This window comes from Zonotrichia leucophrys, chromosome 5 (genome assembly GCF_028769735.1).
Source record: "Zonotrichia leucophrys gambelii isolate GWCS_2022_RI chromosome 5, RI_Zleu_2.0, whole genome shotgun sequence".
Taxonomy (NCBI): Eukaryota; Metazoa; Chordata; class Aves; order Passeriformes; family Passerellidae; genus Zonotrichia; species Zonotrichia leucophrys.
Window position 1 is genome coordinate 57,669,924 of NC_088175.1, and position 27,992 is coordinate 57,697,915.

Here is a 27,992-nt window from a genome sequence, read left to right on the forward strand (position 1 = left end):
ACTCATGGGTCTGATCCTGGATTGATGATCCTTCTGGCTCCCTTCCAACTCAGAATATTCTGTGATTTTAGGAACAGAATCAGGAACTTCCCTGCTGCCATTGCCAGTGCACAGATCAGCCTCAGCTGATGCTTTAAGGTGCTGCTGAGTTTCCTGGCTGGCCTGGCCTGTGGCTCCAGGAGCTGAGTCAGCAGGAAGCTGCAGTAGTAAATTCATTCTGGAGCCCTGGAATTCCAGGAATTCCACTGCTGACTCAGAGCAGCAGCTGCTCTGCTGCCTCAGGAGGTGGCACTGACAGAGGCTGCCTGTCCTGCCCCCTTCTGTCCCACAGGAGCTCAGGGAGCCTGAAGTGACACAGTCAGAGCCACCTCCCTCTGCTGCCCTTCCCGTGCCACAAAAAGGAAACAGAAGCTGCTCTGAAATCCTGGTACAAAGGAGACTGGAGAAGGCCAGGTATTTTCCAAATTACCTCTTTAAAAATCAACCTGTAAGGGAAAGCTTCTGTTTTAAGTGCTGGTGAACATCAGTGTGCAGTCCTAAAGCTGAGGAGTTTGATTCATTACACAAGTATGCATTTTAGATTAGCAGGGCCATTAGAATTTTAACTACATGTACAAACAAGACTTCAAAATTTAACTGAGTTGTAAGGTGGTGGTGAACAGAACAGTTTATTACCTTCTAGAATCATATGGGTCAGAATGGACCTGAGAGATCTTCTCATTGCTCTCCCTTGCCATGGGCAGGGTCACCCTCCACCAGACCAGGCTGTTCCCAGCCCCATCTGCTGTTTCAGAAGTTTGAAGTGACCAGAACAGGCAGGCTGTTTTCCTAGGAAGTGGGGAATGACAGCAGCAAAGCTTGTTTTTCTCTTCTGGAAAGGTCAACAATTGATGAAGCTGATTCAGAAGTGTGTTAAGATTAACTACAGCTGAATAAAAGAGTTTAAAAATAGTTTGCCTCTTCAAGCATTAATTCCAATTACATTGCTTAATAGATCTCACAGCTTTAGAACTTAACACAAGCACTGTTTTAAATTGAATTAGTTTTTAATTCCTCCTACTCCTCCACTAAGCCTAGGCTGAGTACTTCAGATTAACATTCCTTTAGCTGCTCTCCTGGGTGTTGCACAGGCTTTAGGAGCTGTGAGCTGTGCACATCACCCTGAACTGTGACCTGCTGCTGGAGCTGGCCCTGTTCTCATCTCTGCCTAGAGCAGGCACAGACTGGCTGTGAACAAACTGCACATTGTGCTGCTGGTTAATCAAGGAAGAGCAGAGTGCTCATTTTTAATATTAAACTATGCAGCATTAACAAGAGACTTGTCTGGTGTATAAACAGATTGTTTTTCTGTGCATAGCCTGGCTCAAATGGAGTGCTTAGGAAGCAACAGCAGCCTGATAATGTCTTTCCTTTTTAATGTCTCCTTACATACAGTTGCTGGCCTATACATTTTGAAATAAAAGCTAACAGACAGTAAAATGGAAAATTTATTAGTGCAAGTTGGTCAGTTGGTTTCTTCCAACAAGAACACAACAGCATCCCATGCATAATGCATTATAAACAAACCTGCTCTAAGATAAGAAAAGTTGGACTTGTTTTGGAGTAACAATGTGTTACATATTGTCATCATCTGACTCATCTTCCTCTTTCAAAGATTCCTGTTTAAAAAAAGAAAGTATAATTATAGTCTAACAGTTGTTTTATAATAAACACAATGAGTTTATGCAGCTTCACACCCCTCTCCCAGAGCCCAAACCCTTGCAGGCAGCACAGCTCCCATCAGTACATGGACCTTTGAAGGGCAAGACCCCACTTGTGGCAGGCTGTGAATTCACAGTTCCTGAGAGCAGAACCATGCAGGGTTACACTGTAGCCTCCCCCCTGTCCCTTCCCATAACCCAGCTCACACTGAGGGATGTGCTGGGGTGATACATTTCCCAGGAGCTCAGCAGTTTGACACCGAAGCACTGCAACAACACCAAAGTCATAACTCACCTTGGCATATTTTTCTGCTTCTTCTCTGATGTCTTTGGGAACAATTTCATGTTTTCCATTGGTTACTGCCAATAAAAAGAATATGTCTTAGTTACAATTCACACAAGGACCTGACATACAGAGTGAATTTAAGAAGCAATGTTTTTGCTTTAGTTACAAAAAGTTATACATTTTCTGGAGTTTATAGAAATTATAGAAATGCATTACTTTCTCCAACCCAGCTGAGTTCCAGCTCAAAAGCTTTATCCTTTACTTCATCGTGAACTATGTAGATTCTGAAAGGAACAGACAAAGAACAGATTAGAACAGACTGACCAACAGGCTAAATATACTTTGTTCCTGTCACAGATTTCTTCTGTTCAAGCATTCTCATGATTAATAGAATCTCTCCTTGTGCCTCCTCCCCCACCAAAAACCATCAGAGAATTTTCCAAGCTTAACTGCTAATCTAACAACACCTTAAATCATTACAGCAAGATGCAGGTTGAGATGTTCAAGTTGCCCTAACTGGAACAAACATGAAGATTTAGATACTGCAGGACCAAGGCTGCATCATCACTGCTAGATCAGTTATAATGCAGCCTGGAGTGTCCTGCATTTCCCTGCAAACCTTACTGCACTTTACACTCAACACTAAATCCCAAATCAGACACAGTATTTTGAATCAGAAGTCTGTACAGATTTCCAATGTGGTGCTCATGGCAAACATGGAAATGGGAATTAAAACTCCAAGTGGGATCACAGCACACACAGTGCCAGCCAGAGCAGTGATCACTGCTTAGCCTGTGGGATAGAAATGGTAACACTGCAATGAGAAAACTGATTTGATTCATCCTGTTCCTGCAGAACATGCAAACAAACTGGAACAATTCTGGGCTGAGACATCAAAACAGCAGGACTCACAATAACCTGTGGCTTCACTGTTTAAGAAGCCTGTATTTTGTATTTCTTAGTTTGCTTCAGAAAGCACTAAGTCAGAAGTTGAAAAATACCAGCAATTCCTACCCAGTGTGGAAACCTTGGAGATAGTGGAGGAAGGCAGGACACCCTCAGCAGCACACTTCAGTGAAAACAAACACTGCCAGTGAACACTGGTGTCCAGGAAAATGCCCCTCTGTGCTTACAGACCCTCCTGCCTGCAAGCTGAGGTGATCTCCAGGCCTTTCTCACCTTTCAGCTGGTTACAAACCTTTTGCAACAAAGTGTAAACCTTCACAGGCTCCTGAAGAAATCACTGCTCTGGACTGTGCCTACTATTTTAGGTTTGAAAGTTATTAAAATCTTTGCTACCTTGTTCAGTGCTACTAAGGAGCTGAATTTGAGCTGAAAAACAGAGCCCTGTCTAGAGCTGCTGCTGAGTTTGAGCTGAAGAAGAACTAGAACAAAATTATTTTCATTATTATGAATTATTTTAAAATGTCTAATAACAATACAGCTATACTGAATATATTCCTTTAAAGAATTTCTACTTTGCTTCTTTCCCAAGCATTTGAGTCTTTTTTTTTTTTAGGTTGGGTCCAAGATCTCAGCATCATTTGTGGGCAGCTCCTCTCTGAAGCACCAGGTCATTGTTGAAACAACTCCTACTTCAGAAGCAGCACACCAAGAAGTTTCCCTTCATCTGTCACTTGGTTTAAATATTTTAAAACCAGGGATTAGAGTCAGACAGTTTAACACACAACACCCAATTGAAAAGGAACAGCCTCAGTTTGAAACCAAAGCAAGCTCACCAGGCTGGATTTTTGTCAAGTTGGAAAAACAGGTTGCAGACTTACATTTTTGCAACTTCTTTAACAACATCACGGCACGTCATCTCCTTCATCTGCAAGCCAAAGACATACAGAGATGAGATTTTTAATAAAAGAATATAAATCTTCCACAGGAGAGGCTGTGCATGTGCCTGATGAGCTTCATTTCATGTTCAGTAATCAAAGGAACAGAAAAGGCCAGAACCAAATTTCTTTTCTACAATGCATCTTCCAGCCTGCTCTATGCAAGTCATTCATCCAGGGAAGAATCTTACAACTGAAAGATTCTAGGAAAAAAAATACTACTTGGAAATTTCCCAGTTTAAAGCACTCAGCAGCTGAAATCTCAGCAGCCTAACTGGTGATGCTGGCATCCTCAAAGCTTGGCATGTTCCTAGATGCTTTATGCTCAACTGATATAAAATAGCCACATATATTCACATGGAATATTGGTATTTCTCTAGGCAGCATAGGAATACTTGTGGTCTTACCAACATTTTATGCAAGTAATTTTGGGTTTTAAGTGATGCCCCAAGAGGAGGATTATTGTTTAACAACCAACTGCCTGCCTGAGCAAGGCAGCAGCATCTCATTTCACATTTTCTCAGTTTTTTGGCAGCTTCACAGTTCATCAGAACAAAGGGTGGTGCAGATTTCCAGCACATAATAAACTTGTGTTTTATAGCTCAACTTTTCTGGCCTATGAAGCAGTAATATATTTTCCTATATTTCATTAATGCAATTTACCATCTCTTTCAATTCCCAAAAGATTTTCAAATTCTTTGCATGGCAGGCAGTTGTAAGGCCCTGGTGAAGGGATTAAGATGACAGGAGTTTATGTGGAATGGCACAGCCCTTTCTGGGGTGAAGCAACAGGCACAGAAGAAATGCCCAGGCCTGGTTAGACACATGTGCCATCACAATCCCATCTGGAGAATTCCCTAAACACAGACCCACTGCCTTTGTGACACTCAGTCCAGAACAGAAATGTAACTTGTGTCACACAAACATTTAAATGATGAATATTCATGCATATAAAGTGAGCAGTCAAAGAGGAAACCCAAAGCTCTACTACTGTCATGCATATTTGCAAAAAAGAAAACTGAAGTCAATTTAATTTCTGCCATTATCCTTCTCCCATCCCAGGTATGTTAACTCTGCAGACAATGAAAGTAAACAATGTGAACAGTTTTATCCCAGGAGTTAATCATGATCTTGTCCATGTATCAAAAACCTGTAACAGTATCAGAGCTGCAGAAAATGAAGAGATTAAAGCAGTCCCTGCACAACTACAAGTTTTCCCACAGCTGAGTTACAGACATGCAATGCACAGGATGTGATCAATGCAGGGTGTTCTTCTTGCCCCCTCAGGGTTTCACAGAGTGTCCTCCCCAGCCAGAGCTGCTCTGCACTCCCCTGAGGCAGGGATGGAGTCCTGACTCCCTGCTTGCCTCTCCCTTTCCACCTGCACTCATCTCTCCCAACAAACAAATCCTAGCTGGCCATCAGCTGCATCACCCCACAAAACCTTCTGTACTTCTGCTTTTCCCACCTTAGCTTTGACAAATTCACCTTCTCACAATCAGTTGTGACCTGCAAACCTGCCCAGTCCACAGTGGGCAAATTTCTGGGCAGGTGGGGCTGGACTGACCCCAGAGCTGGGACAGGATCCCACAGCTCAGTACTGGGGACCCCTCAGCAGGGCCTGTGCATTTACAGCTCTGCTGCCAAGGTCCAGGAATTCACATCAGAAACTGCACAAGGTTTGGAAAATCCCAGCACTGCACAGAAAATGAATATTTGGAGTAATTTGTGTGCTACCAATGTGCCCACACAGGAACTGAATTATGATTTCCCAGGTGCCACAATTCCAGTATAAAGATCAAATGATCATGCAGGCCTCTCACCTTTAATTTGGTATTCAAAACTGAGTGAATCAAGTCTAGAACATTCTCATTTTTCCTGTAATTTTTCAGTCATGATGCTACAGCACTATAAAGAGGCTATTCTTAAAAATGGAACAATCATATAAACTCTGAACCTTTCCATGAACAGCTGTGACATCCCTCTGCAGACCAAAAATATATTTCTATTTTATCACATAACTTCATGAGACAGACCAGGAGAAGGATTTTGATTCCATGTTGTCCCCAAGGGTGTCAGATATTAAAACACATGAGGAAAACAGAAATCTTTCAAGATTCTAAAATAATTTCAATCAGCTAAAAGCACACTTCAATACTTTTTGGTTGTCTTCTCTCCACAGACCAGTTTGTCCTTAGCAAGAGCAGAATCATCTAAAACCTTTGGGAAAAAATAAATACAGCACCCTGCACAATGCTGCCCTATGGTTTTCATTCAGAATTAAAAACTCATTTATACTTTTATATTCACTCACTTGGCTCAATGGCAAATGTACAAGAAAATATTTCACCTGCTTCTCCTGCATTTTATGTATTTCAGGCACCCAAAAGGTAACATGGTAAGGCAGGAATATTTGTCTTGAGACAGCACAACACTGTTACACCATACCTGGAGTTTTTCTATCTCTGTTTTTGCAGCCTGCCTGGCTTTACCAATGGCACAACCCCAATAACCCTAAAAAAAAAAAAAAAAAGAAATAAACAATATTAAAATTTAATTAAATACCAGACCCTCTACACCTCTTACTGTCACTTAGCACATGACAACCCCACCTTACTCATAATGAGAGGCCAAAAAAACCTTGGTATTGTTCTGTCTTGGAGCACATTCCCAAATTGTTGAATAGAGTCCAATTACTACATCAGTACCACCACTATTGATAAAAAAGTGTTCAGTAATTCCTGGAAAGAAATTTATCAGCTCAAAATGCTGTAATAGATTTTTTTTAATTGCTGTTATAAAAAATGGAAGAATAAACTAGAATTAGTTTGAAGAGAGAAGTTAAATATGAGCTACAGAAGTTCTACAGGATCCAAGCAAACCCCAAGCTAAACCCACCTACTGCAAATGTATTTGAAGTGTAAACACAAAAATTAAACATTTCTATTTCTCTCAACAGCCATGGTACTGGATATACTGCAAGAAAATTTTAAGAAATCCAGCAGTAAGAGTGTGCATTGACCTGTGTGTAACACACAGCTGAAAATGCAGCACTAACAACAATTAATGACAATTCTGTTTTGCTTTGGTTTGCTGCTGGCAGGCAGTGCCAGAGGAGCAGCCCTCTCTCAGCTGAAGCATTCAGAGAAGGGGCATCACTGCAATTCTTGCCTTTCTGGAGCAGTGCATGGGAGTTCTCACTGGACTCCCAATTTCTGACAGACAAACATTAAACTCATTTCCCAGCTGCACTTGTAAGAAATACACAGTGTTTGTTTACAAGGATGTGCAAAGGGGCAGCAGTGATTCAGCAGAGATCTCCCCAGGCAAAAGGAGAAAACAACAGCAGCTCTTTGGGACCAACACTATTTTCCCAACTAGAAAAGGAATTTATGCTAAGATGGAAATGTTTTTGACACACTCACGTATGAAACTCCTGATGGATCAATCATGTACAGTTGTGCACCATCATCACTATCATAGGACCCCAACATGAAACTGGAGGAGAAAAGAGAAATTAAAACCTTTCCTTGTACCAACACACACAGAACTAGAGAGACTACACCAGTTTGGGTTTCCTACACCCTTCCTGGAGCAGAACTCCTCCTGTCCTGCTACACTGTTGAGTAATTTGCCTCACAACAGCACCTGCACATTGCCAGAAGCATTTTACTGATCAGTGACCTGGAGCAGGTCTCTGTTTATCAGCCCTTGGCAGCAGAGTCACACAGGAGCTGTAACCTGCTCTTTGTCAGGGCAAGCAGGGGGATTGCACAGGGAAGTTCAGCACAGACTGACTGGCACAAACCCTCACACTTTAAAAACCTGGGGCAAATAACCAGCTCTGTAGAAGGCTGGCAGAGCCTTATGGGAATACAAATTCCTCACCTGAGGTGTCAGACATACCCAAAAAGAAAGGGAAGGGATTCTTTAGGAGATGAACTGTGGGTTACTGATTCCAGGTTCCAAAAAGAACTCAGACAACTGAAGCAGTTCCAGCAAAAGCTATTTACAACCAGAGTGTGTGTGCAAGACTCACCTGCAGCCAAAGGGCCTGACAGCGCTGTACAGGGTGTAGGCATGCACGTACATGGCCACTCTGTCTGCAAGGTGCTGTGTGCAAAAACAGGAAAAATAAAACAGGGAATAAAATTTCATTCTCATGTCAGGAATAAAAGGCAAAAGCCCTGAGAGCTGCCCTCTCACCTTCAGGGGGATGTCATAGCCATAGTTAGACCTGAAGTTGGAAGCCTCTTCACGGGCGATGTCAGCCAAGGAGCGCGCGTCAGCCAGGAGCCCGGCCACGGCCTGCAGGGAGAGAGCGGCTGCTGACACACAGACAGACAGACAGACAGACAGACACACAGCCACGGCCTGCAGGGAGAGAGCAGCTGCTGACACACAGACAGACAGACAGACACACAGACACACAGCCACGGCCTGCAGGGAGAGAGCGGCTGCTGACACACAGACAGACAGACAGACACACAGCCACGGCCTGCAGGGAGAGAGCGGCTGCTGACACACAGACAGACAGACAGACACACAGCCACGGCCTGCAGGGAGAGAGCGGCTGCTCTGACACACAGACAGACAGACAGACACACAGCCACGGCCTGCAGGGAGAGAGCGGCTGCTGACACACAGACAGACAGACAGACACACAGACACGGCCTGCAGGGAGAGAGCGGCTGCTGACACACAGACAGACAGACAGACAGACACGGCCTGCAAGGAGAGAACAGCTGCTGACACACAGACAGACAGACAGACAGACACACAGCCACGGCCTGCAGGGAGAGCACAGCTGCTCTGACACACAGACAGACAGACAGACACACAGCCACGGCCTGCAGGGAGAGAACAGCTGCTGACACACAGACAGACAGACAGACACAGACAGACACACAGCCACGGCCTGCAGGGAGAGAGCAGCTGCTCTGACACACAGACAGACAGACAGACACACAGCCACGGCCTGCAGGGAGAGCACAGCTGCTCTGACACACAGACAGACAGACAGACAGACACACAGCCACGGCCTGCAGGGAGAGAGCACAACTGCTCTGACACACAGACAGACAGACAGACAGACAGCCTGCAGGGAGAACACAGCTGCTTACACACACAGACAGACACACAGACACGGCCTGCAGGGAGAGAGCAGCTGCTGACACACAGACAGACAGACACAACAGACACAGCGGCCTGCAGGGAGAGACACAGCTGCTCTGACACACAGACAGACAGACACAGCACGGCTCAGGAGAGACAGCTGACACCAAACAGACAGACACACAGCACGGCTCAGGGAGAGAGCAGCTGCTGACACACAGACAGACAGACGAACAGACAGACACACAGACACGGCCTGCAGGGAGAGAGCAGCTGCTCTGACACACAGACAGACAGACAGACACACAGCACGGCCTGCAGGGAGAGAGCAGCTGCTTAAACAACACAGACAGCCCAGACAGGCACACACCACGGCCGCAGGACAGAGCACAGCTCAGCAACACCACACAGACAGACAGACACACAGACAGACAGACAGACACACAGCCTGCAGGGAGAACACAGCTGCTTACACACACAGACACACAGACAGACACAGACACACAGACACACACGGCCTGCAGGGACAGAGCACAGCTCAGCACACACCCACAATACACAAACACACACACACACACACACTCCTACCTCAAGTTTGGATTTTACTAATGTATGTTTAAAAGAATACATTACAAAAAACAGTAAAAACCACTGGCATTTCTGACTTCATACACACACACACATTAACATTACTTTCTTAATCTACTTATTTTTGACTCTCTGACTGATAAATTCACCCTTTTGAGGGGGTCACCTCACAATTTCTGCAGTGCCTTACCATCCCCACGTGCCTGTCGACATTGAAGAGGCGTTTGTTGGAGCCCTCCTCGTAGAGCTTGGACAGCACCAATTTTTCTACTCCAAACACAACTCCATCTTTGCATCTTATCCCAATTGCTGTACTGGAAAACAAGAAAAATGTCAGTTCCTCACAAGGTAAAATACTTCACAGACAATTATCAAGACAGAAGAAATAAGATTTCTCCCAAGGTAGGTTGGTCACAACTCCAGCACTGAAAACAAGGGGGTGCAAAATGGTCTTAAAGGTCCCTTGAAACCCAAAAATCATCCTGGGATTGTGATTGTAATCCTGATCTGGGGCAGACAGACCCCTGGGTGACCCTGGCAATCCATCTCACTGCCTTTCCATTCCCAACATTCCTTCCCACACACTCCAGGGAGCAGAGACACTCCCAGAGCAGCTTCAGCAACACTGGGATGTCTCCATGTCAGGAGGAATCCCCAGGAAGCTGATACCCATTTACAAGGAAGGTTCTGAGCATGCCTCAATCCACATCTCTAAAATGGGCTTTTAGATCAGAACTCATTTCACCACTCCAATTTTACCCTCATGTTTCTCTAGGCCAACAGCACTGCTGTAAAACAAGTCAAAAGAGCAAATATTTGATGCAGACATTTGTATCTTACCTGCTGTTCTCCACAGCTTTCATAGCATATTCCACTTGGAACACTCTGCCATCTGGGGAAAACGTGGAGGCTGACAGGTCATACTGAAGAAAAAGACACAATTCTCAGGAAGAAAAACCCACATAATATCACAGCATTTTTAGATTCATTTAAACCTATTCATTTCAAAAATTAAGCCTATTCATTTAAAAAATTCAAGACTGTCACTGCTAGAGGTGGTGTGAAGTCCCCAAAGCAGGCTGACCTCTCACATAACACACAGAAACAGAAGAACACAGGGAAAAAAAGCCAGGAGAGGCCATTTCACAGTGCTGGATGTGAAATCACTGAGCATTACACAACACTCCGAACCCACGGGAGATTTGTCTGCCTTTACATTTCACAGAATCCCAGCGTGGTTTGGTTGGAAGGAACTCTCAGGATTATCCAGTTCCACCCTGCCATGGCAGGGACACCTTCCACCATCCCAGGGAGCCCCAATCCCCATCCAGCCTGGCCTTGGGCACTTCCAGGGCTCCAGGGGCAGCCCCAGCTGCTCTGGGCACCCTGTGCCTGGGCCCCACACCCTCACGGGGTGAATTATTTGCCAATATCCACCCTCCCTTTCCCCTGTGTCACTCTGTACCCGCATTGCTCTCTGCCACATCACTGCAGCTCCCGATCCACAGTCCCTCCCCTGCTTCCCTGCAAGTCCCCACTTAATTCAAACGCATGGATCACAGGAATATATTTGAAATGCATAATGTATATTATATAGAGGGGTATAAGCAGTGCATTATCCCGGCGCCCGCCCCGCCCCGCCGCCGGTTCCCCGGGCCTGCCGGGCCGCAGTGACTCAGCCGCCCGCAGCGCCCCGGAGCCGCCGCGCCGCGCTCGCCGCGGGCCCGGTGCGGCCGCGGGTGGGGCGGGGGCCGGCGGGGGCGGCCGGGCGGGCGCGCTGTGCCCGTGGCGGCCCCGGCCCCGCCGCCCCTCACACCGCACTCACCCCGGTGCCGATGGAGCTCATGGCGGCGCCGCTGCCAGCCCGTCCCGCGCCCACCGCCCAGCAACGCGCGCTCCCATTGGCCGCCGCGCTGCGCGCACGGGGTGACGTCACTGTGCGCTACGTGAAATTATGTGTAATGAAGCCTATGTTCGTAGCGCCCGGCTAGCTCAGTCGGTAGAGCATGGGACTCTTAATCCCAGGGTCGTGGGTTCGAGCCCCACGTTGGGCGCATTAATTTTGAACTCATAGAAACGTTCCAGGCGGGAAACGCCGATCCCTGAGGGAAAACGCTCGATAAATACGTAGGAAAATCAATTTTTGTGAGTGACCTGCATGCAACAATGACATGTGCATAACAAAATGGGAGCCGTGAGGAGCTGGGTAGTGATCACCAAACACCGGTTCCCATAACATTTTGGTTTTTTTTAATCAACAATGCAGGAAACAGATGTTCATCAAGCAGGAACTCTGCGGTCCCCCACAGATAGAGAGGAATTACAGAGATACCTGGATAAGGAACGGAGCTGGAAATGTAACAAGAGCCAGGGTGGGAGTCTCCATCTGGGATGGGGCAACCCTGGTTAAACACAGAAACCACAGGAGAGCATCCAGAGCAGCCCCAGGGGAAGGGATCTGGGGGTTTTAGGGCAGCAGGAAATTCACCCCTTGAGGGTGTGGGGCCCTGGCACAGGGTGCCCAGAGAAGCTGTGGCTGCTCCTGGTACCCTGGAAGTGCCCAAGGCCAGGCTGGACGGGGCTTGGAACAGCCTGGGATGGTGGAAGGTGTCCCTGCCACGGCAGGGGTGGAACTGGGTAAGGTCCCTTCCAACCCAAACCATTCTGGAATTCTGTGGTTTGTGTTGGTCCATCACCGAACAGGATCTCCAGGGAAGCGCTCCCAGCCAGCCAGAGCTCAAGGAGCATCTGCACAATGCTCTCAGCCATGGGATTTATTTCATGTACTCCTGCAAGGAGCAGGGAGTTGCACTCCAGGAGCCTCAGGGGTCCCTTCTGACTTGAGGCAATCTGATTCCATGAAAATGGAGACGAGGGAATGAGACAAAGCCACTTCCTCCAGGGAGCAGCTCCTGCTGATGCAGACCACAATGCATATTCCAAAATCCTCCTGGAGCTGTCTGCAAATGGCCAACACCAAGCTGCTGGAATGAGGAACCTCAGAGGGAAATCCTCCCGTTACTGCAGGGGTTTGTGTCTGTCACTGTCCTTCCTGCTAAAGCAGGCAGACACTGTCAGATCCTCCTCTGCTGGGAGGATCCACAGATCCCACAGCTGTGCCAGGGACAGAACTACAACAGTCAGGGTGAAAATCCAACTATTTCTATACCATTACACATTTAGGGTGTGATCTCTGAGGAGATCACACCATTAAGAGTCTTTCTCATTTCTTTCAGGACACTGTTAAGAGTGTTTCTCACTCCTTCAATGAAATAAAAATCTGCCTTAGCAGGTCCTGGGACTCTGCACTTGACCCAGCAGTAAATGGGAGTAAGGAATTCTGTCCCTGCCATGTGGAACAGAAGCAGCTGAGGCTGTCAGCGATGCAGAAAGCCCACAGGGGGAGATGGGAGTGGGCAGGAGGAGGATGAGGTGGCAGAACACGCCGGGAGAGGTCCCAGGGTACGTGTGCAGAGCAGCACAGAAATACCCCTGAAAAGGAAGGGCTAAGAATATCCTGAATTTCCTCAGCTGCAGTCTGCTGCAGTTCAGGAAAATGACATCATTGCACCACCACAGGCTCTGTAGGAGTTCCAGCTCCTGAGAAGGGAAGGAGCTCCCAGCTCCATGGGACTCGTGCTGATGGCAAATTCCTCTCTCAGGAAGCTCTGGCTCAGCTCTTACTGAGGTAAAATAAAACCTGCACCCCAAATTTCCCAGATTGTGACTGAAAATGAGCAGCACAGCCCAGGCTGCGTGCTCTGTACACCTCACTGTGCCTGGCAACAAGACTCTGCCTGTTCATCCAGCCTGGAGATGATCCCTGAGACACCAACCTCACCCCACAGCTATAAAAACCAACAGCACCTGTTAAGGCAAAACACAATGACAAAGCCATGCAGGAGTTACTGGAGTGCTGTAGCACATTCCCTGTGCCAGGGTTCACCAGAAGAGGATTTCTTTAAATATCTGTTTGACTTGCAGAGTCGTGCTTCAGGCACACAGCAGGTGGGCAGCAGGGGGAGATCTGTCACAAAAAGCATGTTTGTGCCAATGAAAGGTTTCACCACCCCAAAAATGTTATATTTATCATCCCAAATTTGAGACAAAAATTGCTCTTCAGAGTAGGATTTACACCTCAGTCACTGTGAGTCAAGTATGACTTCAAACCTGTTTATAATTCATTTATAATAATTTATAATCTTACACTGCTGGAATTTTTCTTGGAGGTTTTAGCTCAGCTCTATGAGAGGACTACAGGCAGAAGAGTTCTCTGCTAAAACTCTTACAACAAGGGAAATAATGTTCCACTACCTTTGCTAAACAGCCCCAAACCATTTCTTCCCATGTGACTCCAGGGTGGAATACTTTAATACAGAAGTTGGCACTAAAAATTCCCACAGATGTTTCCCTAGTGCTGCTCATTCTTCTCAACATGCTTGAAATAAAATATCTTAAACCAAATTCTCTCAGCAATGCCATTTACTATACAGATAAATAATAAACAACTCAGTAGGGAACAGCTCGTGAGGGGACAGAATTTCTCCAAAACAAGACAAAAGAGCAGAGGAGCTGCCAGAGTTAAGTTTGTAAACTATAACTGGACAGGGTTTTAAATAGTGTTAGTGCCTATACCCTGACAACACCCACACTGTTCATATTTAATAGTGTTACACACAAATTAATGAACAAAAACCAAAGCACGTGGATGCAGCTGAAATGAGGCAGAATCCTTGTGTGGAATTTAAGTGCTTATTTTTCTGTGGAAAAAGCTCTTTTCATCAGTGGTGGGGGTGCTTTCCCAACATCAAACATCATTTCCAGGGGGGGGTTGTTGAGGCAGCACCAGTCAGGAATGCGGCCGGTCTGGCTGTAATATTCCTTGGACACAGAGCGGCTCCCAAGGATGTCCTGGAGAGCTCCAAAAATTGCTCCTGCCAAAGAAAAAGAAAATCTGCATTAATTCCATGGAGAATTTCTCTTTCTGCTTCTTCCCAGCAAGAATCTTAACTGGGATATTTCAGCTTTGCCCCTAAATTTAAAGAGATGAATGGATATTGCTGCTTTCCTTCTCAGTAGCCCAGCTACTCCCAAACTGCTTCCATTTATATCCCTGGAAATTAACTGAGAACAAGGAATCATCTGCTCTCCTCTGACAGCAAACCTGGCCTGGCTGAACCCACTTCTTACAACAAAGTTTTTATTTGAAGCACTTCAACCAAACCCCATTGTGTTCAGGGCAATTTTTACCCCCAAAAAGTTGCACCACAAATTCTGTGAGAAGATCCAGCCCACAGCAGCTGACCAGGGAACAAAAGCACCACAGATTTTAGTGCACAGAAACTGTTCTGGTTTATTAACCCTAAAAATACAAGGTTTTATTCACAAATCCCACTTGGAAGATTTTTTTTTTTTTTTTCAGCCCTGCTTGCCAGTTGTTCCCATTCTTACCTCCCAGCCAGGCCACACAGTTGGATTTGGCAGGGGGAGTGTGAATCCTGAAGGTTTTGGTGGCAAGAGCTTCCTTGTACTTGGGTTTCTCCACCAGGTGTCTGATCTCAGCCATGAGCCTGTGCAGGAAGCCCGGCAGCATTGCAGTGCCCCCGATCACCACCAGGTTCTCTGCCAGCTGCTTCCTGGTGTCTATGGGGCACTAATGCACACAGGGACACAGAAAAACCCCAAATCAATCAAACTGCCTGAGCTGGAAGCCATTCAGAGGTCTCTCAGAAAGTCAGCCCATTTCTATGCCCCCCATATTGAGCTGGAAAATAACCAACAGAACAAGAGAAATGCAAGGGAAATGCCTGGAGGTGCAGAGGTGAAGGCTCCAGGCACAGAACTTCTTAAACAATTTGTTTTCATAAAAAATTCTAATTGAAATGTTTGTCATATCAGCCAAGTCCGTGGCTCTCCAATAAATTGCATCTCAGCAAACTTATTTAAATGGCATCAATAGCTACAGGCAGCCAACTTTAATTAACATATATACACCACCACATAATGAAAATTTCCATTTATAGTGGTTTTCCAATGCATTTTTTTTCCTAAATATAATAAGAAGTGAAGCATTTGTATACACCAAGAAAAAATTCTGCACTAAATTTAATATACTGCCTGCAATAAAGATGTCCAAATTAATTTTTCTTCTAGCAAAGGTAAACCAGCAGCCTGCAGGACTCAAAGTCTGGAGTCATTTTTAACTGCAGGTTGTCTAAGGCTGGAGGCATTCCCTAATCTAAAAGTACCTGAACCAGTGAATCCAAGATCAAAGTGGCAACAGATGTCTCCTCATTATCCTGCTCAAAGAGGATTTCCACCACGGAGTCTCTGTGGCACAGACAGAAGGGAGTGAGTGTTAATGAGCAGCAGAACCACCCTGGCCTGAACTGGGCACAGCAGAGCTGCAGGGAACTCCAGCCCTCTGCTCCAACCTTTGTCACTCCTGTCACACAGCCCATGCAGTGCCAGCAGGGAGGGGACAATCCTGGGCTCCTTGGGACAGTCAGGGAATCTTTGGAAAAAAGCTTTAAGGTCATCACATTCAGCCCTCAACCCAGCATCAGCACCTTGCTCACCCCTAAGCCACGTCCCCAAGTGCCACATCCACACTTGGTGTGTTGTGCACACTGCCAGGGACGGTGACTCCACCACTGCCCTGTGTCACAGACATTTCTTCATAGAAATCCTTTCTTTGGGATTTGTCCATCTTCTGGGAAGCAAAGGGCCCCAGAAGAAGAATGTAAACAAATTGTTATCAGCTGCTGTGAGATCTGGCAGGTGATCCTGTGATTGGCTCATCTTGCATGTTTCCAACTAAGGGCCAATCACAGGAGCAGCTCAGGAGAGATTCCTTGAACACAGAACTTTGTTATTCTTTCTATTCTATTCTATTCTATTCTATTCTATTCTATTCTATTCTATTCTATTCTATTCTATTCTATTCTATTCTATTCTATTCTATTCTATTCTATTCTTAGCTTAGCAGTCTCTGCAAGCTCTCTCTTTATTCTTTTTAGTATACTTATAATGTATCATATATTATATATCAATAAATTAAGCCTTCTGATCAAGAAACAAGATTCTCATCCTTCTCTCACCCAGTGACCTCTTAAAGTCACTGTAATAGCCCTGGGCAGCCTGTACCAGTGCTTCACAACCTTGCAGGGAAGACATTCTCCCCAATATCCCATCTAAACCTCCCCAAGCCAACCTGAGGCCCTTCACTCTTGTCCTGTCCCTTGTTCCCTGCCTGCATCCTCCTGGCAGGAGCTGCACAGTGAGGTTTCCTCTGAGCCTGCTTTTGTCCAGGTTCAAATGCCCTGCTCACATCACTAAACCTGTCCCATTATCAGGCTTTGGACATTTCCCTTCCCCCATCCTGCCAAGCTCTCTGTTCTCACCCTCCTCGTGGGGCTCTGGAGAAGCCACCCCCTCCCATGATGTGCCCAGCACACAGCTTTCATTTCAGAGGCATTAAAAGCATATGCAAATGTCTCATTAAAATCCAATTTTATGAAAACTTATGTGTGATGGTGTTCACAGAGGTCTGAGGAAGAGGGAAGAGATGAGAATGTTGAAACTCCATGTTTCAGAAGGCTGATTTATTATTTTATGATATATATTCTATTAAAACTATACTAAAAGAATAGAAGCAAGGATTTCATCAGAAGGCTGGCTAAGAATAGAAAAGGAATGATAACAAAGGTTTGTGACTGACTGTGATTGGCCATTAATTAGAAACAACCACATGAGACCAATCACAGATGCACCTGTTGCATTCCACAGCAGCAGATAATCATTGCTTACATTTTGTTCCTGAGGCCTCTCAGCTTCTCAGGAGGAAAAATCCTAAAAAAAGGATTTTTCAGAAAATATCATGGCTACATTTATGTGCTTTTAGAGTTGAAATATATCCTTGTAATGACAAATACTCTGCCATGGCATTTCTCACCTGATGGGGCCAACTACATGGAGAATCTTTTCTCCATCCAAGGGATAGTCCACGTCTGGAGGCGGTGAGGGACGCTGGAAACAAAACCAAACTTGTATTATTATTATTTTAGAGCCCCAAAAGGCTGCAGCCACCTCAAAGGAGCAGGAAAAGCTTCATCCTCCACTCACCTGAGCACTGCCATCAATGTTGAACTTGGCTGCCTGGATTTTCAGCCCCCGCTGGAGATCACTGACAAAGCAAGTGCGGACTGAGCAGAGGGGAAGGAACAGAGGGGCAGAGTGAGGCCCTGGATCCTTTCATCACCAGCAAAAACACTCATTTTCTTAATTTAGAGAAGAACACACACTCCAGGCCCTTGCTGGTCCAAGATATTATCAAATAAATGCAAAGAGGAGCAATCTCTACACCCCAGCAGAGTTCAGGTGCTCTCCAGATCACGAGTTAAACGAAGCTGACACTAAAATCATGTTGGAAATCCTGCCTGTCCTTTCTCACACAAACCACACAAGGTTTAAAGCCAGAGGGATGCTCCAATGGTGCCTCAAGGTGCCAGGGGCTGTATCCTGCCTTCACTGCAGCCTTTGCCCCAAAGCTTCAAATGAAACACTGCTCATTTCCTAAACAAGCTCCTGCCATGCAACATTTTCCTTACTGCAACTCTTCAACCCCCTGAGAATTCCAGAGGGGATTTCTGCTTCCAGACAACCCTGCCAGAGCCCAGCCCCATTTGGATCCCAGCTGCCACTGTCATTGCACACTTCATTATTGCACTTGGCACAGGTGAGCACCTTCCCCATGAACTGCTGTCACAAAGGAACAACCTTTCAGCACAGACAGCAGCAATTTCATCCCCAGCCTGGGGTCTCTGCTTCCAAAAGACTGCACACAAAACACAACTCATCAGAAAAAGTGTGCAAGTCCAGGAATCAGAAAAGCAACTTCCATTTCATAAAGCACCAGCTGCATTTATTTTGCATTTGACTGAAGGATTTCTTCCTAATTTGACCCAAGGGATACATACTAGTTACTGTTTTCTAGAAAACACATCTTTTTCTCTCTGTTGTAACAATCACATAGGAATTCATCCCAGTTCTCCCAAAGAAAGACTCTACTTTTTTTGGTGTAGTAAATGTAGTTCTTGTCTCCTCTTGCCTACCTTAACACATCAAAACATCTTTTATAAATTATTTTTCTTTTAAATTGACTTTAAAGCAAACTAAGCCTTTCTAGTTTACCTATAAACAAGACTACACAAGAGTGAAATCCTCTTTCTGTGCCCACCTATCAAATAAATCTAAAAGTTGCAACTCAACAACACAGAGGTTAAAGTGAAAGAGGAATTCAAAACCTGGTTTTGGTTTTGCTTTCAAAGAGGAAGAACAGCACAAGTTCATCTAAGGTAATGGATACAGCAGAGAAGAGAAATAAATTCCTAAATGTAAAATATTTTTAATTCCTAAATGTAAAATATTGCACACTTGTTATTATCACACTCCACTATAGAGATATACAAAGCAAACAAATTTACCTTTTATATCCTCTACTATGTCTTCTGGGACTGAGCCTGAAATAAATAAAAAAAACCCTTAGTTTCATTCTTAAATTCTCTTCCTACTTAAAAAAATCCTTTTGTTCTAAGTTTGAATTACATTTAATAGATTAAACTTTCACTCTGACAGCAGCTTTCAAAGATTTCCAAAGCAGAGAAGATATTAAGAACAGAAATAAGTTTGTCTTTGCTCAAAGCAGACTGAAAAATTACTGCAGAACTTTTATCTCAGCTTTTATTCAAAACTGCTGTGAGAAGAGGCTTGTCATAAAAATAATACACTTGTGAAATTACAGAATTACAAGGTTGGAAGAGACCTTCAGGATCATTGAGTCCAACCCAGCCCCAACACCTCAATCCAACCCTGGCACCCAGTGCCACATCCAGGCTTTGTTAAACACACCCAGGGATGGGGACTGCACCACCTCCCTGGGCAGCCATTCCAGAACTTTCTCACCCTTTCTGTGAAACACTTTTCCCTGCTATCCAACCTGTATTTCCCTTGGCACAGCTGGAGGCTGTGTGCTCTGGCTGTGTCAGTGCTGCTGCAGACAGAGCCCAGCCCCAGCTGAGCACAGGCACCTTCACCTTTCAGGAGTTGTAGATAAAGTCAAACAACCCAGAGTGAGCTGAAGGTTGGATAAGCTCAAGACACTGAGCTGTTTAAGGAAGCTGATGCAGATTTGGGTCTGAACTGGGAACTGCAGCACTCACTGAGGAGTGTCAGAGCTGCCTTTCACCTGCTGAGGATGGGATTTGTTGCATTCCTGGTTCAGGAGCTTTTTGTGCTCCTGCCTTTGTAAAGCAGGGGCAGCAGAGCTGGCAGAGGGTGCCTGGGTGTCCAGGAGGGAGGGAGGGAGGGAGGGAGGTGCTGCTGCACCTTGGCTGCTCTGGGAGGCTGCTCCTGCTCAGCTCCACCACCCAGGCTCATTCCCTGGGCTTCCTCATGGGCTGACACCAAAGAAATGCAGGCAAGGTGCTGGAATTGTGAATTATTCTAACCCTCCTTGGGAGGCTGCTCCTCCAGAACTTTCTCACCCTTTCTGTGAAACACTTTTCCTGCTATCCAGCCTGTATTTCCCTTGGCACAGCTGGAGGCTGTGTGCTCTGGCTGTGTCAGTGCTGCTGCAGACAGAGCCCAGCCCCAGCTGAGCACAGGCACCTTTCAGGAGCTGTGAGAGCGATGGGGGCAGCCCTGAGTCTCCTTTTCTCCAGGCTGAGCACCCCCAGCTCCCCCAGGGCTTCCTCACAGGGTTTGTGTTCCAGTCCCTCTCCAGCCTTGTTGTCCCCTCTGGACATGTTCCATTGTCCCAATGTCCTTCCCAAGCTGAGGGCTCAGAGCTGGGCACAGCACTCCAGGTGTGCCCTCAGCAGAGCCCAGCACAGGGGAACAGCAGCCTCCTGCTCCAGGCCAGGATGCCAAGCCAGAACTCATGCAGGCAGGCCACAGCACACACACTGAATCCTACACCCATTTTATTCTCTGTCAGGATTAACAGCCTCTCCCCAGAGCAGCTCCCAGCACAGACTCCTCACCCATCACAGAGGGAAGGCTTTGTCCCTTGGCCAGTCCTGTGTCCACCGTGCACTGCTCCAGCAGCTGATACTCCAGCTCCCTGAAACAGAGAGAGATCCATGAACCCAGGGACAGGATTCATTCCTTGCAGTTACATCCTTCTAAATATAATCCCAAGGACACCCCATTCCCACAGATTTTACCACATCAGCTACAGCTGCACAGTTTTAATTCTAAAAATTGGATGATGTAACAGCAAGTTATGATTTAGTAAAGGAATTTTTGCTCATGGACAAAGAGGAACTTTCACAAACAAATCATTTGTAACCTGGAATGGATAATTATGAACTTACTTGTGGATGGCCTTTCCTCCCAGGGGAAGGGAACCCCAGCAACTCAGGATTGGAATTCCCTCATAGATCTAAAGGAAGCTCAGGAAAATCTCTTTTTCATTGCTTTTCAATCTGCTGGAATAAAATGCCATTTCCTTTCTACAACCCCTTGCATCAGCCACCTTCTAACTGCTTTTGTCCAAAGTGAATTTCTAATCAATAAAAATCTCATGTTTCATGACAGCCCCACTGAAAAGCAAAGGATACAGGCAGCACCAAGCTTTCTGCATATCCACAGTCCAGCACCATGGCAGAGTTGATGCCCAGTGTCAGGAGAGACATCAGGTGGCTTGGAGCAAACAAAACAGAAGGTACCTACACAGAAACCAAAAGCAAAGTTGACAGAAGGGGGGAAAAAGGAAACAAAAAAAGAAACAAAGCACTGCTGCCTTCCCTGAATGGCATTTTAAAAGCAAAACCCAAACAACTGTATCTTGAATTATTCCAGTAGTAATCTAATGAACAAATACAACAGGATTCCAGATTCTGTGTCCATCTTCTTTGTGGTGCACACCAGGTACTTCAGTAATGATAGACTGCAAGAAAAGCAAGTGTTGGCTATAAAACTCACGTCCAGTTTCTTATTGTTATTGAAAAAATGAAAGAAGCTGAAATACAGCCACTTCAAAAGCTGTAAAAACTTGAAGATGAGAATAAAAGAGCTAGAAAATCCATAAAAGTGTGCTTTATAATAAACACTGCTGCACCCAAACACAAGAGGCTGTTTGAAACACTCTCATAAAAACAATGTGGAAACTCAAGTTGAAATTACATGAGAATTACTTCCTTCTCCCAGAATTCCATCAATCAAGTTTTCTAGAAAGCAACAGTTCCATTAAAAGAAAACTTTGAAGTGTGAACTAAGTAAGAAATTTCAATAAATCCTGCACTTACAGGAACCATACTGATCCTTAACCCAGAGCCAGAAGGTAAAATATTGACCCTGTATTAATAAACCACTCTTTGCACCAAGCAGAAAAATAGAAACCAGAGAGAATTCAATTTCTATCAGTATTAACTGACTTCTCAACTTGTTACAAAGTCTCTCCATCAAAATATGATTGAATACATGAGCCATTTTCAACAAACCATTTTGCATGGGATGTGCTTTAGCTGAGACATTTTATTGCTGCAAAAGGGATTAGGGGAAAAAACTCAAATAATCAACTCAAATCTTTCAGCTATGTGAAGTTATCAGAAAATTTTACCAATAGTAAGAAAGAATTATACAGGAGTTTGAGCTTAGTTGGTAACTGTGCTGGGGAAGGACAGTGAAGTCAAACTGGTTTCATTCATTTTATAGAAAAACCTTGAACTTTCTTCTGTCTGAACTGAAGAAGCATGGAGTCACCTTTTCAAACATTTTATGTTACAACCACACAAGAATTAGGTTCAGACTTTTCACAGAATCCCTGACTGGTTGGGTGGGATGGAACCTTAAGGACCATCCAGTTCCACCTTTCACTGTCCCAGGTTGCTCCAAGCCCCATCCAGCCTGGCCTTGGACACCTCCAGGACAGCCACAGGTTTTATTACCCACAACTTTTCTTCAAAAAGGCTGATTAGGCAGAGCAGGTATTTGATTTCAGGAAAGTTCCTCTCCAAATGAGCTCAGCCTTGTGCTGGGCAGATATTGACTGTGGCAGAAATCAGGAGATTTGCTGACAGGGCACTAAGAAGTGTTTAAATATAAATCCTGGCTGCAGGCAGGGCTCAGTGGGGATTATTGGATGTGTCTGGGACAGTGCACTGTGAGCTGTGTTATCCACAAGGCAGGGAAACCTTGCAGAGCCTTTTAATTGCTGCTGCTGCTGCTTTGTGGCCTCATGAAGAGTCAGAAAGGAACAAAATGGTCTTTAATCCAACTTCCATGCCCTACTTCCTCACACCATCATCTGAATTTTCTTCTTTATGCCTCTCACTCTTTTGCCACTACTTCCATTTTTATTTCCCACATCTGGTACTGACTGTCAGCAAAATTTTTCCTGGCAAGTGGAGCAAATTTACACATTTCTGTCCAACACTCACCTCAAAATGCTTGAAAAGGACCCTGGTGAGGGTGTCCCTGAAGTGTGAGGGGCACAGCACTGACTCTATGATCACAACACGCCGGTCCCTGGGATTCACCAGCAGATGCCTAAGAAACGACAAGATGTGCAAAATAAAATTGGGAAGTTTAAGCAGATATTATGAGATGTATCCTACAGTCATTTTCCATTTTCCTCAAAAATCCTAAAGATTTGCACTTAGATACATTTGCTACAGCAGACCCCAAAGATTTTCACAAATCTAAAAACCTCAGTGCTTTCCTAAAAGGAAGTCAGGGAATTATTATACATTTCTAAATCAATATAAAATAATACAAAAATAAGCCATCAATGGTTTGTCCAGTGCCATAAATCACATAAGAATGATGATACTCTGATGCTCTGATTTCAGTGGAAGAGGATGAAATTGTCCTGATTTCAATAGCAAAGTGTTGGTCCAGGGCAGGAGAAGAAACCAACCCAGCCCACAGCAGATCTGAGGCACAGAAATTAAATCCTGGTTTCCCTGTGATGGTTTTCCCTGTGGAAAAATATGGATTGGAAGCAAAGAGAAAAGACCAAGCCCAATTTCATTATTCTCTAAGGGTACTAAAAACAGAATAAAGGGATGTACTGCTGAGGTAAAGACATTCCACAGGTAAAGACTCCTCCTTCCAAACCACTGTGGGGAGAGTTCTGCACTGACAGCAGCTGCAGCCCTCCCAAAATCAATGCAGCTCCTGAGGGAATGCCCTCCCCTTCTCAGGCCCTTTATAAACCCCTCAGCTCAAAGGGAATTTATCAAACACCTCCTGCTTCTACAGAGCAACTGCTGCTGCAGGACAGGAACTCTGTGTGAGATAAGCTGGCTCTCAGCACCACCAGAGCCAGGCAGCCCCTTGCAAAGCCTTATCTGTGCTCTTATCTGCCCAGGCAGTGCCCAGCCCTGCTCCCAGCCCTGAAGGGCTCAGGGAAGGCCTGGAAGGTCTCTTGTGGGATCTCAGCACCTCAGGACTGAGGTGCCGACTCACCGAGACCACCCTTGGGGGGCTCAGGAGTCCTGGAATGTTGCCAGAAGTGTCTGGTGGCTGCACTTTGATCCTACACAGGAGACGACACCTGTATGAGGATAGGAGGGTTTCACCGGGGTGAATGGTGAAGGGATCAGTTAATTAGAGGGTGAGACACAGGGTTTAGGATTTCTGTACAGGGGGGTTTAGAGAAGTAAGATGGAGGAATTGGGGCGTGTCCTGTCCTTCTTCTTCTTCTTCTTCTCCTCCATCTTCTGTGGTGATGGTGGCACTTTGGGATTGGTCATTACTGAAAGTGCACCGGACAATAAGAATAAAAGGTATTGGGGAAAAATGATAAATATTGTACACGTAACCATGGGTATAAAGATAGGTGACCGCCCGGAGGGCAGACAGTGTGCTCATGGCTGGCTGCTGAGCAGATCTCTGTTCGGCTGAAAGAACATCTTTTAGATAAACAATTAATAAACATAAAAACCGAAAGAAGAACTGAAGCCTCTTCTCGTCCTTTGATACGCGGCTGCCCCAAGGCCACTCCGGGCCTTTCCAGGCCCTTCAAACAGCCGAAAACCGGACAGTCTCTCACCTGAAATACAGCATGTGGATGAATTCCTTCAGGTACGAATACAGCTCCTCTGTGTTGATGTTGTACTGAACCACCCTGACAGGCTGGGAAGGGAAAATATCCAGTCAGCTCCAATGCTGGGCAGTAATTATTTCTATTTTCATATAAATAATTATATAGAAATAAATAATTATTCTATATAATAATATACATAATTATAGAATATTATTATAAAATTATTTTTATATATTTATAAAAAATAACTATGTATATAAATATATTATATATAAATATACAGAATATCATATTTTATAAATATATACATTTATATATAAATATATTTATATAAATATATATTTATATATAAATTGTATATAATATATATTTATATATTTATATAAATATATATTTATAATATATAAATATATATACATATATAATATGTATATAACATATAAATAAACTATATATATTGTATATAATCTATATATTTATATATAATATATAAATATATAATAATTATAACAAATAGGTATTTATATAAATATAAATATATTTATATATTATATATAATATAATATATTGTATATAAGACATATATTGTACAAAATAGATAATATTTAATAATACAATACTAAATATTTAATATATTATATAATTATATAAATATATAAAATATATATTAAATATTTAATATTGTATTAAATATATTAATATATAATATATACAAATAAATTGTATATAACATAAATACTTATATATTATAAATATTTCTAATATATATTTATAATACATAAATATCTAAATAAATATATATTATCTATATAATATATATAAATACATTATATATATATGTATGTCTATATATATATTCATATATTCACAGGATATATAAAGAAATATATAAAATACATAATATATATTTTATCTGAAATTATATATAAATATTCACTGCTGCCTGATTTGCTCTTTATCCTTAAAACATCACATAAACCCACCCTATAACTGAATTCCAGTTAATTAATGCTAATTTTTCATACAGGCAACTTAGAATTAGTTTTCCAACCTCTACTAAATGAAAAGAATTATTATTATTATTATTATTATTATTATTATTATTATTATTGCTCCATGGACACTTAGCACTGGCATCACACTTACCTGCACCTACCCACAGTTTTTAACAGCAGCAGTTAAAATAATGAAAAATGTAATAATAAAGTTTCAGAATATTTTATTCAGGCAGTGAAAAATGGCTTCTGATGTACAGAAAAAGCATCTGCAAATTCTTTCTATGCCATAACCAACAGCATAAAACCAGCTCACCTTTGAGGCATCAGGTTTCTTGATTTCACTGGGGATGATGCATCTTGGTCCTGTTTCTCCTGCAAACCCACACCTGAAAGAAAATGTTGATTTTATTAAATTATTTGAAGTCATCACTTGATCCCCTGGGCCTGGGGACCATCACAGAGTAATGAATTAGGGAACTCTCTTACTGCAGAGAAGGGTTTTGCACACAGTTTTCCTATCCAGCCACTTGGAGATAAATTTACTAAAGAATAAAGGTTTTGTGTCTTTTTTATTGACTCTCTCACCAAAAGGATAAAAACAGCAGCAACCCCAAACCAAACTTTCCAAAAACCCACCTGGTCTTCCTCAAACACACAAGAACTCTGTACTGAAGAAAGGAAGTTAAAAGCAAAATAAATTCAAAGTTTATTTTAGCCTCACTGCCTGATATTTGTTTCACCCCTGTCACTCCCAGTAACTACAAATCTCTGAGGAAAATTACAGTTTTCTGCAAAGCTGCTGGACTTGGAGCACTTTTAATGCAAAAACTCAATTAGTGCTTGATTCTGGGATTTGGCAACTGTCAACATGTTGGACCATTAAAAAAAAATCTTGAAGCAGAATTTTGAATTTCTTGAATTCAGAATTTAATTTTCTTCTTTTGTCTCAAACAGATGCTGGTGCAGTCCCAGTGTTTTCCTTGAACTTTCAGCTAATTTCAGCCTTATTTGGAACAGAACAAACATTTCTCCTACAATTCAGCTCCTATTACTTCTATCAGAATGAAGGCTGGAGACAGATCCTAGAAACACACTATTCAGGGAAAAGGCATTTCCAAATTTATTGGATAAACAATGCCCAGAGAATAAAAGCCCACAAGCACCACAAACTTGGGAAAAGCTGTCAATGTGAATCCACCCATGGGAATCACCTGTCCCCATTCATGAAGGCTCTGTAAAATCCTCCCATTCCCAGGTAAAAAAAGCTTTTGGCCCACGAGGTGAAATACTAAAAATATAGTGAGCATTCCTGCTTCAGCACTAGAGCTAAATCTTGTTTTAATCTAAACCACAACATTAAAAACGTAGGCTGTTCATTACCAGCTCCACACCACACACATCAAGACAGAAAGGGGAAAACCTCACATAATTATTCTTGGGATGGGAAGGGGACTTAGAAACCATCTCATTCCAACTCCTGTCATGGTCAGGGACACCTTCCACCATCCCAGGGTGTTCCGAGCCCTGTCCAACCTGGTCCCGGACATTTCCAGGGATGGGGGAGTCACAGCTTCTCTGGACACCCTGTGCCACCCTCACAGGCAATTTTTTTTTCCAATATCCCATCTAAGCCTGTCCTCTGTCAGTGTGAAGCCATTCCCCATGTCCTGTCACTCCAGCTCCTTGTCCAAATCCCTCTCCAGCTCTCTTGGAGCCCTTTAAGCACTGGAAAAGGCTCTGAAGTCTCCCTGAATGTTTCCCTTCCGCAGACCGGACACCCCCAAATCGCGGCCTCAGCGCGGGGCACTCACTTGGTGAAGGCCTGTCCCAGGTCGATCACCACGGCGGTTTTCTCCCCGCCGCTGCCGAGCCCCTCGTACAGCGGCATCGCGGCCCGGCCTCCCTGTCTCCCTCCTCCTCCTTCCTCCGTTCCCTTCCCCGCTTCCCTCCCGTTCCCCTCCCTCAGCCGCCGCTACCGGGCCCTTCCTGCTCCCGGCGCGCCGGGCTGCCCCCCGCGCCTGTCCGCCCCTCCGCCGCCCCGCTGCCCCCCTTGGGCCAGCACAGCCGCTCCCGCCCCATCCTGCAGGGCTCCAGCACAGCCGGGAGCGCCGCGGTGCCGGCGGCGAGCGCGGTGCGAGGCGGGCTCCCCTCAGCTCCGCTCCGGCAGCAGCACGGGCAGCCCGGGCAGCCGCCATGAGGGACCGGAGGGTCGGGCCCTGCGTGAGGGCGGCGGGGGAAGCGCGGCCGGGGCTGCTCCCGCTGGAGCAAAATCGTGAAAATCACAAAATCATTTAGGCTGGGAAAGCACCCCAAGGTTATCGAGTCCGTGAAAAACGCCAATCACTTGTTTTTAAAATTTTTTAAAGTTTAATAGTAATGAAATGGTTATAAAAATAGTAATACAATTAGAGT

At 44.5% G+C, this 27,992-nt stretch overlaps 2 protein-coding genes and 1 non-coding gene across 3 annotated transcripts; 1 reads left to right on the top strand and 2 right to left on the bottom strand.

Annotated features, from left to right (window-relative positions):
- Positions 1–1,469: 1,469 nt before the first annotated feature.
- On the bottom strand, positions 1,470–11,434 carry PSMA3 (proteasome 20S subunit alpha 3). The gene is made up of 11 exons (XM_064715846.1): positions 11,356–11,434; positions 10,371–10,453; positions 9,721–9,844; positions 8,034–8,135; positions 7,867–7,940; positions 7,253–7,325; positions 6,276–6,341; positions 3,771–3,817; positions 2,203–2,270; positions 1,996–2,060; positions 1,470–1,658 (listed from the first exon to the last, which is right to left on the bottom strand). The coding sequence occupies exons 1-11, from the start codon at positions 11,374–11,376 to the stop codon at positions 1,614–1,616; spliced, it is 768 nt and encodes a 255-aa protein (XP_064571916.1). The 5' UTR covers positions 11,377–11,434; the 3' UTR covers positions 1,470–1,613.
- Positions 11,435–11,511: 77 nt separating this feature from the next.
- Positions 11,512–11,584, top strand: TRNAK-CUU (transfer RNA lysine (anticodon CUU)). The gene has a single exon. It is a non-coding gene; the product is annotated as a tRNA-Lys (tRNA).
- Positions 11,585–13,994: 2,410 nt separating this feature from the next.
- ACTR10 (actin related protein 10) lies at positions 13,995–27,548 on the bottom strand. The gene is made up of 13 exons (XM_064715847.1): positions 27,392–27,548; positions 25,894–25,966; positions 24,589–24,671; positions 22,973–23,081; positions 21,152–21,259; positions 20,906–20,973; positions 20,573–20,652; positions 19,016–19,051; positions 17,655–17,734; positions 17,485–17,558; positions 15,779–15,860; positions 14,982–15,183; positions 13,995–14,464 (listed from the first exon to the last, which is right to left on the bottom strand). The coding sequence occupies exons 1-13, from the start codon at positions 27,466–27,468 to the stop codon at positions 14,283–14,285; spliced, it is 1,254 nt and encodes a 417-aa protein (XP_064571917.1). The 5' UTR covers positions 27,469–27,548; the 3' UTR covers positions 13,995–14,282.
- Positions 27,549–27,992: the final 444 nt, after the last annotated feature.